The sequence below is a fragment of the Mirounga leonina genome, unplaced genomic scaffold (assembly GCF_011800145.1).
Source record: "Mirounga leonina isolate KUSES-001 unplaced genomic scaffold, KU_Mleo_1.0 Mir_180, whole genome shotgun sequence".
Taxonomy (NCBI): domain Eukaryota; kingdom Metazoa; phylum Chordata; class Mammalia; order Carnivora; family Phocidae; genus Mirounga; species Mirounga leonina.
In genome coordinates this window covers 26,925,183-26,940,650 of record NW_023270469.1, presented here as the reverse complement: position 1 = coordinate 26,940,650, position 15,468 = coordinate 26,925,183, and the positions used below count along the sequence as shown (strand labels likewise).

General features: G+C 43.6%; 1 protein-coding gene across 3 annotated transcripts in view; it reads left to right on the top strand.

The window, feature by feature from the left end:
* Positions 1–14,916, top strand: part of RSPRY1 (ring finger and SPRY domain containing 1) — a 41,587-nt gene extending 26,671 nt beyond the window's left edge. For all 3 annotated transcript variants that reach the window (XM_035025142.1, XM_035025141.1, XM_035025140.1), the window contains exons 10-15: positions 263–406; positions 2,164–2,275; positions 4,987–5,089; positions 5,424–5,576; positions 10,192–10,296; positions 14,259–14,916. In XM_035025142.1, the coding sequence (XP_034881033.1) occupies positions 263–406; positions 2,164–2,275; positions 4,987–5,089; positions 5,424–5,576; positions 10,192–10,296; positions 14,259–14,355 (714 nt within the window). In that variant the 3' untranslated portion in view covers positions 14,356–14,916. The remainder of the gene's footprint in view (positions 1–262; positions 407–2,163; positions 2,276–4,986; positions 5,090–5,423; positions 5,577–10,191; positions 10,297–14,258) is intronic.
* Positions 14,917–15,468: the final 552 nt, after the last annotated feature.

The window sequence follows — 15,468 nt, the reverse complement described above, 5'->3', positions numbered from 1 at the left end:
AAGCCAGTAGCCCCCGTTAATGCTTACTGCAGCCATCTTTGAGGCCTTCCAACCCTGTTAGAACTCCCTAGGAATAAAACTGTAAGAGAGAGCGTGCTTCTTTCTGTTTTGTACTTCGTATCACTGAGGATGCACAGAGAAGGAAACGACCGTCCACCAGAAGCTTTAATAAGGAAAAGCACATTCCACCTCTAGGCAGTCACTTAACTTCCATGGTCTTCAGGCATTGACGGTGGGCTGTCGCACGCTTTGGTTTTGCCAGGCTCGCTGTGATGCCTCCTCATTTGAAAGCGTGCGTTGCACCTTTTGCGTGGATGCCGGGGTGTGGTACTACGAAGTCACCGTGATCACTTCTGGTGTCATGCAGATCGGCTGGGCCACACGAGACAGCAAATTTCTCAATCACGTGAGTACCCTAGAGAACGGTGTAAATGGGGACAACAGCAGTTTTTTGGCGAGTGGGTGGAGGACGCAAATTTTCCAGATGGGTTTGCACAATGATCATTTCTCAGGATGAACCACATGCTGCCAGATCCGACACAAGGGTTTGCTAACCCGGTTCAGAAATAGGAAAACACAAGGGAAATCGCCCCTTGGTTTTTTTTTCCCCTCGAGTTTTAAGTTTGCACCTAGAGGTTGGCTGTGTCCTTTGTCTTTGTAGGCCCTCCTCCGGTGCCAGCCACATCTCTGGCTCAGTTTTTATATTGGAACCCGTGATGACTTTTACCTTGCATTTAAGCTGTAAGAACTTTGTAGGAATTCTCTTCCTTTCATAAAATACTAAATGTTGGCTTGACTTCTTTTACTTGACTTTTACTTTGTAACTAGTAGGCACATTTGTTTTCAATATTTAGCATTTATCTTTTGTTATAGAAAGCAGTCATGTAAAGAGGGAAGACGAAACCCACTAGAGGAAGCAGGATTCATCTACCACGACTTGAGTATCAGAGGCTGGGATTCCTCCTTTTCCTATAGATGTTGATTTCTTGCCAATATATACCCTTCAGATGCCAGCCTGAACAGCTTTCTTGTGTTATTGCAGTTTTAAGCTGTTTGGAATTAATCCAGTTTTGATCTGGATTCTTATGGACATAGGAGTTTTACCCTTTGAACTGGGAAAACCCCTTGGATTATTTTGTTAATCTAAACAATAGTCTCCCATATGTAAGGTCCTAGGATAGGTTTTAGAAGTGAACCAAACTGAGCCTGCCTGCCAGAAGCATAGTTTTGGAAGGGGCCCTTCCAGCGAGGCTGTATAGCATCTTGGAATTGTGCATAGCTTTGCCTTGCTGGAGAGACAACTGGAGGAAGGGGGCCAGTAGAGAGGTCAGATTCTTGTCCAGGATAGAAAACTAGACCCCAGACTGCTCTTGCTTTCATTGGGAACTTACTCTGATGAAGGGCCTCCTCTTTGGGCCTTAATTAAAACCTGGAAGCGTGGGGCTTGATTGTGGCACCATGAAGTCAGAAGTACATGGGTCTGGAGAACAATGCCAATTAATAATTAATAAAATCTTTAAAAAAAAAAAAAGCACTTAATTTAAGATCCCATCCACTCTTTTAACAATAAAATAACTGTGAAATAATTAAAAGGCAGTAAATAATAAAAGCTGCCAAGGACCTATATGATGCTCCAGTTAAGCCCACCTCAGAATAACTATTAGCTGATCATCCACTCTAACCTTTCTCTTGCCTCCAGTTTTGAAATTTCTGAGCATGTGGTTGTTGTGAAGTCTACTACATGCAAGAAAGATGTTTGCCCAGCTACAATGAAGTGGAAAGCACACCAGTCTTGGAATCAGAAGATTCCAGCATCCAGACTTGACTTTCTGAGTAATAATTTGTCCTTGGCAACATGGTTGACCTCTCGGAGCCTTTATTTCCTCTTAAAGTGGGGTATAATGCCACCAGCCTCAGAGGGGTTAGTGAAGATTCAGTGAACTAACACATGTGAAACTTGGGAGGTATTTGGTGGTGAAGTCATGATCTAGTCACAGAGAACCAGGCCTTGAGGTCAGAATTTTGGTATCTTCCAAGAACCATAGGCTCCCTTCATCCAAAAAGCTTCGAATTCCAGCCACCAGGTTGATGGTTACGAAAGACACTTTTCCCAGAACATAGCAGGCAGAGCTTGCTAATCTTCTGGGCCCTGTCTCCCTCCAGGAAGGCTACGGCATCGGGGACGACGAATACTCCTGTGCGTACGATGGCTGCCGGCAGCTGATTTGGTACAATGCCAGAAGCAAGCCTCACCTACACCCGTGCTGGAGAGAAGGTATTCATTCCTCTCTATGATTTTATCAACTAAGTTAAGACATCTGGGTATGATGAGGCATCTATTATGTTAGGCCTTAAAATATTTTAATGGAAGAAGATTTAATGTGAAAAGGGATATGAACCTTTGTATTCCCTGTCATGGATGTGAACAGTATTCTCCTGATAAGTTCACCGCTGGTGGGGCCCTTCCTTCAGCAAAATCATTTCGGACTATAAAATTCTTAATTTAGTGGGGGAAATGATAAGATTAATATGAATTCAGGGTGCCTGGGTGGCTCAGGTCATAATCCCAGGGTCCTGGGATCAAGCCCCGCATTGAGCTCCCTGCTCAGCAGGGAGTCTGCTTTGCCCTCTGCCCCTCCCCCCTGCTTTGCTCTTTCTGTCTCGCTCACTCTCAAATAAATAAATAAAATCTTAAAAAAAGGGGGGTGCCTGGGTGGCTCAGATGGTTAAGCGTCTGCCTTCAGCTCAGTTCATGATCCCAGGGTCCTAGGATCAGGCCCTGCATCGGGCTCCCCACTCGGTGCAGAGCCTGCTTCTCCCTCTCTCTCTGCCATTCCCTCCACTTGTGCTCTCTGGCTCTGTCTCTCTGGCAAATAAATAAATAAAATCTTAAAAGAAAAAAAAAGATAAATATGAATTCTAGTTTCCTTGAACTCAAAACCCCGACAGCAAGAGTAGCAAGTTCCATTGACTGAGCCAGCCAGGCGCCCCTCTGGGTACATGCTTGAATCAGAGCATCCAGGGAGATACGCTGGGAGGACGCTGACATTGTAATGCCAGTAAAATGAGGATTTTTCAGAGACCACATGGGAATAGGCACTCTTCAGTGGCCACATTCTGGTCCCCTCTAGAGCAGCTTTTAAGGACCATTTGAGCACTTTCAGCCTCAAACACACCTGCCCAGCTTCCATTCTCCAGACATCAGGCTTGGAGTGATGCAGCAGGGGCACATGCTGCCAGGACTCTAATCATGGCTCTAGGATTTTAGCAGGAATGTATCTTATCAACTTACCTTATGATCTCTTTTGCCCCATTCAGGTGTTCATTCTGTCCAAGGCCTTAGACCCAGGAAAATATTTATTAAGGAAAGATTCAAGCAGCAAAGTTACAGCCACGCAGTTTGTTAAAGGGTTAGATTATTGAGTGTTTTTACCCCGAACTAAATACAGAGAAAACAGGTGTTTTCCCCCCCTCCCCGCTATGGCCCCACTGCACTGGAGGATGGTATTCTTGGAGGGCCTTCTGGTGGCCCCACTTCATTCTGAAGATGTAGAGCCATATGGTAGGGGATGGAACCTCTGGAAAGATTTTACTCCTGGCTTTGAACAGTATAGGGGAGAGAACCCAGCTCCTTCTCCAAGCATCTCTCTTTTGGTTTCCTGCCCTGATCAGCATTATAGATGTCAACTGAATTTTCAGGCATGCTAAGAGAACAGGAATCTGACCACTCCTGTGAGGGGATGGCTCCACTTTAATTAGCTCCGTTGATAGTGTGGGAAAAGAGGAAACCTGAGAAGCCTATATAAGCCCTCCTCTTAACAGCTGGCGGGTTCTTAAGGGAACACAAAGCCTCTCCGCTTAGCAGACTGTAAGATGGAGGCACTGTCCGAAAGACTGCCTCATTTGGGGTTTTAATAATTTTTAAAAGGATTACTGAAGTAATATGTTTAGCATAAAAATTTGGAAAATAGGGAGGGAAAGCAAAATGAAAATCCCTCGTAATTTTTTTTAAACACTTAAAATTTGGTGTATGTATTTTTTGCTCTTGTTCTATTCATATGCCTTGAACAGCTTTGCAGGTTATTAAATAACATTATTTTTAAAGATTTTATTTATTTGAGAGAGAGAAGAGAGCACAAGCAAGGGAAGCGGCAGAGGGAGAGGGAGAAGCAGGCTCCCTGCTGAGCAGGGAGCCCAATGCGGGGCTTGATCCCAGGACCCTGGGATCGTGACCTGAGCCAAAGGCAGATGCTTAACTGACTGAGCCACCCAGGTGCCCCAAAATAATGTTATTTTTAATGGCTTTTTCAATAGCCCATTTTATCATTAAACTCTATCAACCAATGCCCCAAGAGATTGGAGAGTGATGCTGTGATTTTTAAAATTATGATTTAAAAAAATATTATAAACCATTCTGGTTTTCTCAGGATAAACCCCTCGAAGGGAAACTTCTCTAGCCTGGGGGATACAGGACTTCACAGCTTTTGCCATCTATTGGCAGATTCTCCTCCACCAGCTTTGAGTATCCATATTCCTTGTCGCCACTGTATAATTTCATGTGCTTATCTTTGACAGTTTAAAAGGCAAAAACTTTAAGTGAAGACGAATGTTTGTTTTTTTAACATGTTTTTGGGCAGTTGTTATTTCCGAGAGTTGAAACTCACCAGAGAGGCAAGGTAGCACAGGATTTTGACCTTGCCATATTTCACTGATCCCAAAATGCCATTTTTCCACATTTTAACATCTTCAAAATTGGGATGCAGCTTATAATTGATGGCTTGTCATAGATTAATTGCCAGCATTTTCTTCGTATTGGTACATTAAAATATTAGATCAGCTGCAAAAGCAGCAAGGAAGATGAATGTGTTAATACACAGCTATAGATGCAGATTTAATACAGTGATGTATTTAACCCTTGAGACACTGAGCAAAACCCTGGCAGTAGTACATACCCTTACCCTAACAATGTTCCACTTTATCCTCTAGGAGACACAGTAGGATTTCTGTTAGACTTGAATGAAAAGCAAATGATCTTCTTTTTAAATGGCAACCAGCTGCCTCCTGAGAAGCAAGTCTTTTCATCTACTGTGTAAGTAGCTTTCCTCAGTCAAAAATTTGAGTAGATTCATGTAGTTCACTTTTCTCCAGAAAAAGACTTTGTCCATTTATGTGGTCAGTTGTGATGAGAAGTCATTTTATTTCGAGTCACTGGGGGCCCATCTGATCATACCAACAACTGTCCTGAAGTTTGATATAGGAAGATGAGGGCAGGATATTGTCAGGGTCACAGTCCTGTCTAGGTTAGTGAACAGAATCTGTCACCCTTTCTGCTAGGGTACAACATCTCAAAGCCACTTTGTGTATATGAGCTTTACTTTGTTTTCATGAATTCTCTTGACCTCTGTCCTCATTTTTATCTGTAGATCTGGATTTTTTGCTGCAGCTAGTTTCATGTCGTATCAACAATGTGAGTTCAATTTTGGAGCAAAACCATTCAAATATCCACCATCTATGAAATTTAGCACTTTTAATGACTACGCCTTCCTCACAGCTGAAGAGAAAATCATTTTGCCAAGGTAAGGAATCTGCTTAGGCTGTCTGCAGACTTTCACATGCATCTCATGAGAAGCTGAAATAGCAATTCCTTGAGAGATTTTTTCAGCTTTTTATAAATAATTTTGAAAACCTGAGTAAAATGGATGACCTCCTAGGAAATAAAAATTACTCAGAGATCTCAGAAGAGATAAAACAAACCAGTTATTATAACAAAATTAATTGAAACAAAGTAAGAGGTATGTCCCCCAAAAACACCAGATCCAGGTGGTTTCACAGGAGATTTCCACCAAATTTTTAAGTAACAGACAACTTCATTACTATTTAAGATGTTACAGAACCCTCAGGGTGCCTGGGTGGCTCAGTTGGTGAAGCGTCTGTCTTAGCTCAGGTCATGTTCAGGGTCCTGGGATCAAGCCCCGCATCAGTGGGGAGTCTGTTTCTCCCTCTCACTCACGCTCTGTGCTCGTTCTCTCTCAAATAAATTTTTTTTTAAATGTTTTATTATCAGTTGCTCCTCACAATCCCGGAACAGCAGCTCTTTAATAAATGTCCCCATGCTTTAATAAAACCACCTTTTCGCACCAAAAAAAAAAAAGTTACAGAACCCAGAAAGAAATCATTCCAAATAATTTTTAAGAGCTAAATAACATCGGTATAAAAACCAGACAATATAACACATGAAGAAGCCCCTCAAACTAACTCTACCTGAATGTCAATGAAAAATCCTAAATATTAGGAAATCAAGTACATCTTTTAACAGGTGTGCTTTGAACTTCGGGATTTAATGAAACATATTTCTTGTTGGGTTTAGCTACTCGGCAAAGATGCCAACACTGTTCTGCAGCCCTTAGGACAATGAATGCCATCTTGGATAAAATTTCACAGCCCTTCTTTGCCAAAAATTGTGATCGGCCTTAATTATCTCCTTGGATGAATTACCTGCTTTCCTCCCTTATGAGATGAACGTGATCTGTTCCTTAAGCTGGGAAAGACTCCAGCTGCTTCCTCGTAATGACCTCAACTTGAAGCTTGTTTCACGATATGAGCCAAAAGTTATCATTTTTTAACAGACAGCTTGCTGGGCCTGTGTGAGGAAGGGCATTCCTGCTATTCATGCCACACGGGTTATATCAATGACAGAGATTCTCCCAGCACTCAAGGAGACCACACTGGCCACGCTGTAGCCAGGGTTGGGCCGTCATGCCCCTGAAGGTATCTGTAACACAGTGTTGTAATCCTCGCTCTTGTCTGAAAAAGCAGGTCTGTGAACAGCCCTCCTGGGCTGTGCTTCACCTTGGACTCGGTGTCTCAAGGCTGAAAAGCAGCTCAGCAGTTTCCAGATGAACCAGAAAATGTCACTTGGTGACCCAGCAGCTTTGCCTGCTACAGCAGAAGCTCTGTAATATAGCAGGAACAGAAGGGCCACTTACATACCGACCGGCTCAGGGACCTGAGGGTCATTCCTAGAACTTCCCTTCAACTTGTCTTGGTGCCTGACAGAGATTCTGAACTTTAAATTCCTCTTGGCGATCGTCTGAAGTAATACCTCGCTTGTCTGGCGTACCTCGTTCCTTTATTGCTTGGCCTGTCATCTTGGATGTCGCCCAGCAAGCGGCCTGCCTTGTGACGTACACCTTGAAAAGGGAGGGCAAGGGGAGGGCAGGCCCCAGGAGTTGCGCTGGAGGCCGGCCTCCGCTCGCACTGCTCCAGCATTTGGGGAACCGCCCCTGCAGAATTAAACTTGGCAAAAGCCAGATGGCAATAGGTGTCACCTGTTAAAGTCTCCGAATTTTATGGGCAGCTTCTGCGTAGTCCCTTAGTTCCCCGTCAGCCTGGCCCCCGCCGCAGCCTGCCCCGATGAGAGCAGAGTTACCGGCCAGGGCAGGCTTCCACTGCATCAGCTCTGACAGCAACCCCAGCTCGGGAGTCGGAGGCTGATCCAGGCCGCAGAAACCTGCTGCTGCTACCTTGCACCCTTTAACCTTCCAGTTGCACCTCGATGCAGGTTGTGACGTTAGGTGTGTATGTGCCTGAGACCGTTTTCTATGCCATTAATATTTTCAGCCTGTGTTCCAAAAGCTTCTGTGCAGCTTGTATTTGTTTACTCATATATTCCTTTCTGGCCTCATGGTAGGTCATGGCCCTGTGACTATCTGGGATCTCGTAAATTGTTCTATATTGTATAGACTCTCTAATTCTTCTCCTTCATTCATTCTTTTTTCCCTTTCTTAACCTTTTTATTATGAGAAACTTCAAATACACACAAAAGAAAACAAGAACAGTACAGTGAAGCACCATATCTCCACCTCTCAGCAACAGTGGCCAGGATTGTAGAACTGCAGGCTTCCTTCATCTGTTAATAACTCCATTATCATTCCAGGTTCCCTGGCCAGAATCCCAGAGTATCTTTGACACCTTACTTTCTGCTCTTCCTACATCCTATCCCTCAGCACACCCTGGGAGCTGTGCCTTCAGAATACATCTCAAATCCAACTACCGCTTATCACCCTCACTGCTGCCACCGTCATCCCAAGCTGCCATCATTTCCCACCTGGATTATTTTCACCCTGCTCCTTAGTTGGTTTCCTGTTCCTACCTGGACCCCCTGGACAGTAGCTGTGTCTATTCAACACAGCTTCCAGAATGATTTTGTTACGGCTTTAATCAGATCATGCCCTTCCCTGCTCGAAACCCTAGTGGCTTCTCATTTCACTTAAGGTGAAAGCTTAAATCCTTACAGTGACCTAGTCGGCTGTACACGATTTGTCCTCTCCTCTCCTTTATTACTTCTCTGATTTTATCTCCTACCGTCTCCCATTTCTTCATGCTCCTTATTCAGCCACCTTGGCCTCCTTGCTGCTCCTGAAACATACCAGATTATAGCCTCAGGGCCTTTGCACTTGCTATTCTTGCTACTAGAATGGGCCAGTGTGTGTTTTCCAAGGCCACCCAGCAATTAGCTCCATTCTGACGCTGTCTTCCCGTGATCTCCTCCTCATCTTTGATTAATTTGCTAAGAGTGGCTCACAGAACTTAGGAAAATAGTTTACTTACTAGTTTACAATAAAAGGATATAATACAGGAACAGATGGAAGCGATGCAGAGGGCAAGGCATGTGGGAAGGGGGAAGGAGCCTCCATGCTCTGTGAATGCGCCACTCTCCCGAAACCTCCACATGTTCACCAACCCTGAAGATTTTCAAGCCCTCTCCTTTTGGGTTTTTATGGTGGCTTCATTATGAAGGCGTGATTGATGAGAACATTGGTCATTAGTGATTGAACTCAATCTCCAGCCCCTCTGCCCTCCTGGGAGGTGGGGGGGAGGAGTGAAAGTTCCAACCCACTAATTACAAGGTTGGTCCCCCTGACAACCAGCCCAAAACTTAGGTTAACTAGGGGCTTTTCAAAAGCTGTCTAATTAACATAACAAAAGACCCATATTGCTCTCATCTCTTAGGAAATTTCCAGGGTTTTAGGACCTCTGTGCCAGGAACCCAGATGAAGACCAAATATATATTTATTATAAATCACAATATCACAGATGGTATCTCCAGATATCCACAGGTCTCATTCCCTCACACCCTGCAGGTCAAATGTCACCTTCCGTGGCTGCCATATTTTAAATGGTATCTCCCTGCTTCTCACTTACATACTACCTTATCCTCCTCCCTGCTTTCGTTTTCTTCATACTGCTCTTAAAATTCTATATATTTTACTTTTTCACCTAGTTTTTTTCTAGTCTCCCTTCACTAGACTGTAAGCTCTCTGAAGGCGGGGATATGTTTTTACTCCTCTCTTCACTGCTGAATCTCCAGGCTTTGGCCCAAGGTGAACAGAGTGAATGTTTCATTTCTCTTGCCCAGCGTCAGGGTTGCACCTTCAACAAAGCAGTTCTGCCTGTCTGCTTTTCTATTTCAAACGGAGTCAAAGTGTGATGCAAGGGTTCTAACCTGAGGTGTGTGGGCTTCCAGAAGAGTCTGTGCTGGACTATCATAAATACCTTGAAATTGTTTTGTTTTGGTTTTATATTTAAGATTTATTTGTCAGAGAGAGAGAGAGCACAAGCAGGGGGAGCGGCAGGCAGAGGGAGAAGCAGGCTCCCTGCTGAGCAAGGAGCCTGATGCGTGGCTGGGATCATGACCTGAGCCAAAGGCAGATGCTTAACCGACTGAGCCACCCAGGCATCCCAACACATTGAAATTGTATAAGAACTTGTGTGTGTGCATTTTTCTTGGGTAAGTCTCCTGCTGCTTTTCATCAAACTCTCAGAGCTGTAGGACTTAAAAGTGAAAATTTGCTGGTAAAATAAAGCTAGTAGTAGCCTGAGAACCAAAAGATTTGAATTTGGTTCCTGAATCTGTTTACCATGTGTGTGACCTTATGCAGTTCATTTCCATGAATTATGCCTTTGTCTGTAAAATGGGAATGACCATGCCTCCGTCATTCTCTACCATAGAAAATCACTCACTATAAGGTTGAAATGAGATGCATGTGAGAACCTTACTGAACAGAACTTAAGGAATACATCGTATACTTCACATGGACAGAGTATTTTCAAAGCATTTAATATGCATCACTGCTAATAGGCCCATTTATTTATTGACCAAATAAGTTTCAAACTACACTTTCTACTCAGGCACAGGCGCCTTGCTCTGTTGAAGCAAGTCAGTATCCGGGAAAACTGCTGCTCCCTGTGTTGTGACGAAGTAGCAGACACACAACTGAAGCCATGTGGACACAGGTAAGAGGGTTTGGTCATTTCTTTTGTGTATTACATTAGGCAAAATTTCATCCTGTTCTAGAATTGCTTTTATAGTTGTCGGGGAGGAAGGAATTCTGCTCTGTTCAGAATTCCCCTAGCTGGAGTCAGAATTAAATTTGTATGATACAGATTAACAGGAGAAAATCACATTTAGTTTCCTACATACGGGGAATCCACACAGACACGAAATTCCGAAGACAGGCAAAAGGAGCTATGTATGTCTGCATAAGCTAAGGAAAGGGTAGGGGTGGGGGTAAAAAGGGGAGGAAAGCCACTAGCAGGAAGGTGAGGGGATGTTTGGAAAACAAAGGTTGCCCAGTTATGCAGATGAAGTTTCTTACTTTGCTAATAACTCTTCCTGGTAAGAGGTCCTCTATTTAAATTCTTTTTAGGCAGTTGCAGGGAGGTCAGAGTCTCTTCTTGAGTCTTTTGGACCTTGATAGTTTTCAGCTCAAAGTAATCTGCATGTCATCGTGGCCCATCCTGGGGCTGCCTGCCCTTGGACCCTACACAGTGTTTCTAGTTCCATAGCTGTTCACTAAAGTTTATTATATACAAAGTGGGCTGAATGAGAAATCAGTTTGCCAGGGAGTGCATGACTGTCTTCCAGAAAGTACCTGAAGTAGAAGCTGCTGCTTAATGGGAGGCCTCTGTTTTTATTTTGTTTTTTTTTTTTAAGATTTATTTATTTGACAGAGAGAGACACAGCGAGAGAGGGAACACAAGCAGGGGGAGTGGGAGAGGGAGAAGCAGGCTTCCCGCTGAGCAGGGAGCCCGATGCGGGGCTCGATCCCAGGACCCTGGGATCATGACCTGAGCCGAAGGCAGACACTTAACGACTGAGCCACCCAGGCGCCCGTTTTTATTTTGTTTACTCAGTACTGTATTTTAATATAGTTTTCACCTCACAAAGTGTAAACGTTTTAATACTATTTATGAGCCTCTTGGGAAATCCCTTTTAGTTTTTAGGGCCTCCTCGTTTACTTACTGTTTACCCTCCTAACCGTTGAGAAGGCAGTGCCTCCCTCCCGTCTAACCAAGTTTCAGTTGTATGAGATGAATCAGAGGGCAGCCTGGATCCTATAGAAGAGTGTCTAAACATCAGCGAGAGCAACAAGTACAAATGCCCCCCAGAAGGCCTCCCAGCCGAGGTTGGAAACGGAAAAAGGAGCCAGGCGGTGTGCTGGCCCTGACCTGGCCCAGGCATGTGTGCTGACTGTGGAGGAGCAGTACCCAGGCTGATGTTCCAGGCCAGCTCCCTGTAACTCACCATATCCCATACTCTGCCCTTCTCGTCCCCCTCTCCCTGCCTGCCCCCCGCCCTGCTTTTACTTTTGATAGAGCTTTAGCCACCAGGTCTCCTGGGGGTCCAGAGCCTGGAGTGATGGACCCCAGTTTGTCACCTCCAGGTGTGGCTCAGCCTGGGCCCTTCACTCTATCTTGCTGACTTTTGCAATGGGTTGTTAGCTAATTGGCTGTTAAGGGAAGTACAAGCAGTGGATCTCCTTTCACCCTTCGCAGTACCAGTTTCTCTTCTGAAAGAAAGGCACAGCGACTCCAGCTGTGGCTGTTCCTTGGTATCAGTTCTGCAGCCCGAATTCTCAGTTTGAGCACCTTTGAAGGTTTTAGTTATTAGAGCCTCACAGGCAGATGCAAAGTTTAAAGGATGGATATGTCAACACCCTTTTTGATCTTTGTCTCTGGGAGGTTGTTAAGATCCCAAAGAATAGTATCTGGTCTTACTCATCTTTGAGCTCTCTGGCCATTCTCAGTGGTTTTGCACACAATAAGCGCTCAGGAATGGGGGCTGAAATCTAAAAACTTAGAACCAGGTATCTTAAGTATGAGCAGTCTCCATAATAGATACATACAAGACAGGATTGGAAGAGGAAATTAAAGAATTGTAAGAAAATTTAAGGGGCACCTGAGTGGCTCAGATGGTTAAGCGTCTGCTCAGCTCAGCTCAGGCATGATCTCAGGGTCCTGGGAGCGAGCCCCGTATCAGGCTCCTGGCTCAGTAAGGAGTCTGTTTCTCCCTCTCCCTCTGCCTCTCTCCCCAGCTCATATTCCCCACCCCCACCCCCCCACCCCCCCACCCCCCCTCCCCCGGTCACATGAATAAATTTTTTTTTTTAATTTAAAAAACGGCATGGGCGCCTGGGTGGCTCAGTTGGTTAAGCAACTGCCTTCGGCTCAGGTCATGATCCTGGAGTCCCGGGATCGAGTCCCATATCGGGCTCCTTGCTCAGCAGGGGGTCTGCTTCTCCCTCTGACCCTCCCCCCTCTCATGTGCTCTCTCTCTCTCATTCTCTCTCTCAAATAAATAAATAAAATCTAAAAAAAAAAAAAAATTTAAAAAACGGCAAAAAAAAATTTAGCTCAACTTTCAGCAGCAACAACAATTTTAAAGGGGGGGGGGGAGAAAGGAAATTAAAGTGAATGACTTCATCTGACCCTGGGAAGATATGGACAATCTAAGCATTCCTGTTACCATAGAAGAAACTGAGATGATTATCCAAGCTACATTTGCACCCATACTGCTCTCCACCCCACCCTCAGGCAAAAATACTAAGCCCAGATGGTTTCACAAATGAATTCTTTCAAACTGTCAAGGAATAGATTCTATATAAACTCCAGACCAGGGGAGCCTGGCTGGCTCAGTCGGTGGAGCATGCAAATCTTGATCTTGGGGCTATGAGTTTGAGTCCCCTGTTGGGTGTAGAGATTACTTAAATGAGTAAATAAAAACTACCAAAAAAAAAAGGCTATTTAAGAATACGTACCAAGAAATATGTGGTGCCTGTAAGAAGAAAACTTGTAAACTACTAAAGAATGCAATATGAGACTTGAATAAATGGGTCTGTTCTTAGAAGACTTCTCAGTATTATAAAGGTGGCAATTTTCCCTAAACCCTAATTTTAATTTGGGTCAACCTTTTTTTTTCCCCCTAGAAATAGAAATGCTAATTTAAAAGTTTATGTGATGTAAGGCAAGAAAATTCTGAAAGAGAAGAGTTATGGAGGGCACCCACCTACCACATCTTAAGATATATTAAAATAAATGCTTATGGGGCACCTGGGTGGCTCAGTTGGTTGAGCGTCTGCCTTCGGCTCAGGTCATGATCCCAGGGTCCTGGGATTGAGTCCCACATCGGGCTCCCTGCTCTGCGGGAGGCCTGCTTCTCCCTCTCCCTCTGCCTAACACTCCCCCTGCTTGTGCTCTCTCTCTCTCTCTCTCTCTGTCAAATAAATAAGTAAAATCATTAAAAAAAAATAATAAAGTAAAATAAAGGCTTATAGTTTGCTCCCAGTATATGAAAAGAATGACAGAACAGTGGAACAGAAAAGAAACCCAGAAATGGAACTAATTACATACAATGAAAATTTAACATATAAAGGCCTTGTGTCAATTCTGCGGTGCAAGATGGACTGTTTGATATTGGGATAAATGGCTAGCTGTCTGGGAAAATATCATGTGTCTCTACCCACATATCCACATCTATAAGTTTTTGCTGTGTACATACAGACTTTCCAGAAGAATGTACTTGAACTTATTCCTCAAAAGAGGAAGATGGGGGGGGGATCAGAAATGGGAGGAGACTCATTGTTGGTTTATATATTTAGTTCATTTTTTTTTTTAAGATTTTATTTATTTGACAGAGAGAGACACAGCAAGAGAGGGAACACAAGCAGGGGGAGTGGGAGAGGGAGAAGCAGGCTTCCCGCTGAGCAGGGAGCCCAATATGCGGTTCCATCCCAGGACCCTAGGATCATGACCCGAGCCAAAGGCAGACGCTTAACGCCCCTATTTAGTTTTTTAACCATGTGCAATGATTACCCTTTCACTGAACGAACTTGTTAATATTTCAGATTGAGTCGGCACATTGTCGGTTTGCCCTTTGGAAGCACTAACCTAACCAGCACTTGTATCTTTCTCCTCAGTGACCTGTGCATGGATTGTGCCTTGCAACTGGAGACCTGCCCGTTGTGTCGTAAAGAAATAGTGTCTAGAGTCAGACAGATTTCTCATATTTCATGACACACGTGAAGAGGCATCACGGACTTATTTCTACTCAATTCCAGCCAATGTTGAAAAGAAAAACAAAGGAAAAAAAAACAAACATCTCTAATCAATTGTGCGCACATTGACACTTATAGCCATGGCCAGATTTTATGCTAAAAATGGTAGTTTGTCAAAGACAAAATTCTCTTAGAATCTAACCCAACTTGCCAGCCCTGAGAAATTCCTTTTAAGGCCAAGGAAAGCTGAATGCTAACAGCTAGGCCTGTGGTCCTTCCATGAAAAACCATAGGAGACCATGCCCTCCCGAGTGCTGAAACCACACCGGAATTCTCCATGTTGGGTGTATTTGATTGTTTAACAGGATGTTTTGTCTCATTCTAAAGTTTTTATTTGGGGCAGAAGTCGTTATGGAGAAGTAAATAACAGCATTTCTGGGTTAAGCATAACTCCCCGTTGGTCAGAGAGACAGTGGTGTGATAAGCGTGGATATTGCACTGCAAGACTTGAATCTATAAACTAGAACCACACAGGTCAATGCTACAAGGAACATGGAGGGCCTGAAAGAAGGTGCACAGACTGTGGGAAAAAAACCCAATTTTTTATATTTCCGTGATTCCAAAGAACATTGTAGGTTTTTTTTAACTGCAGAAAACTGGTGGTATTTTCACATTCATGGTGTTTCTATCCAGTTTCAGTACCCGCATTTTCTGAGGAAAAAATGTTTTAACAATGCAGGAGGAATTCTTAAATTAATTGCAATGTTAGACTGGAGAAAATTTGGTATTTAGGGTATTTTTAAGGTACCATCAAATCAGGTTTTTTGTTTTTTTGTTAAAAATTTTTTTTAATCAGTATTGTTTTGGGAAGTAATATACTTTGAAACTCTTGAACTAACAGTCTCAAAAACTCTTAGAAGACAGTCTGAGAGCGCGTATTCCTATTGTTTTAAATAAATACATGTTTTTGAATAGTAAATTCAATCATGGATTGTTGCCTATGTCTTCATCAAAAGTGTTAATCCCTCTCAGGGTCTCTGGTGAAGACCTTCAAGAGTTTGGTTTTTTCTCCCAGAAAATTGGAAGGTAGAATTGTAAATTCATAGAACTTATTTTATAATGGTGTACCTCA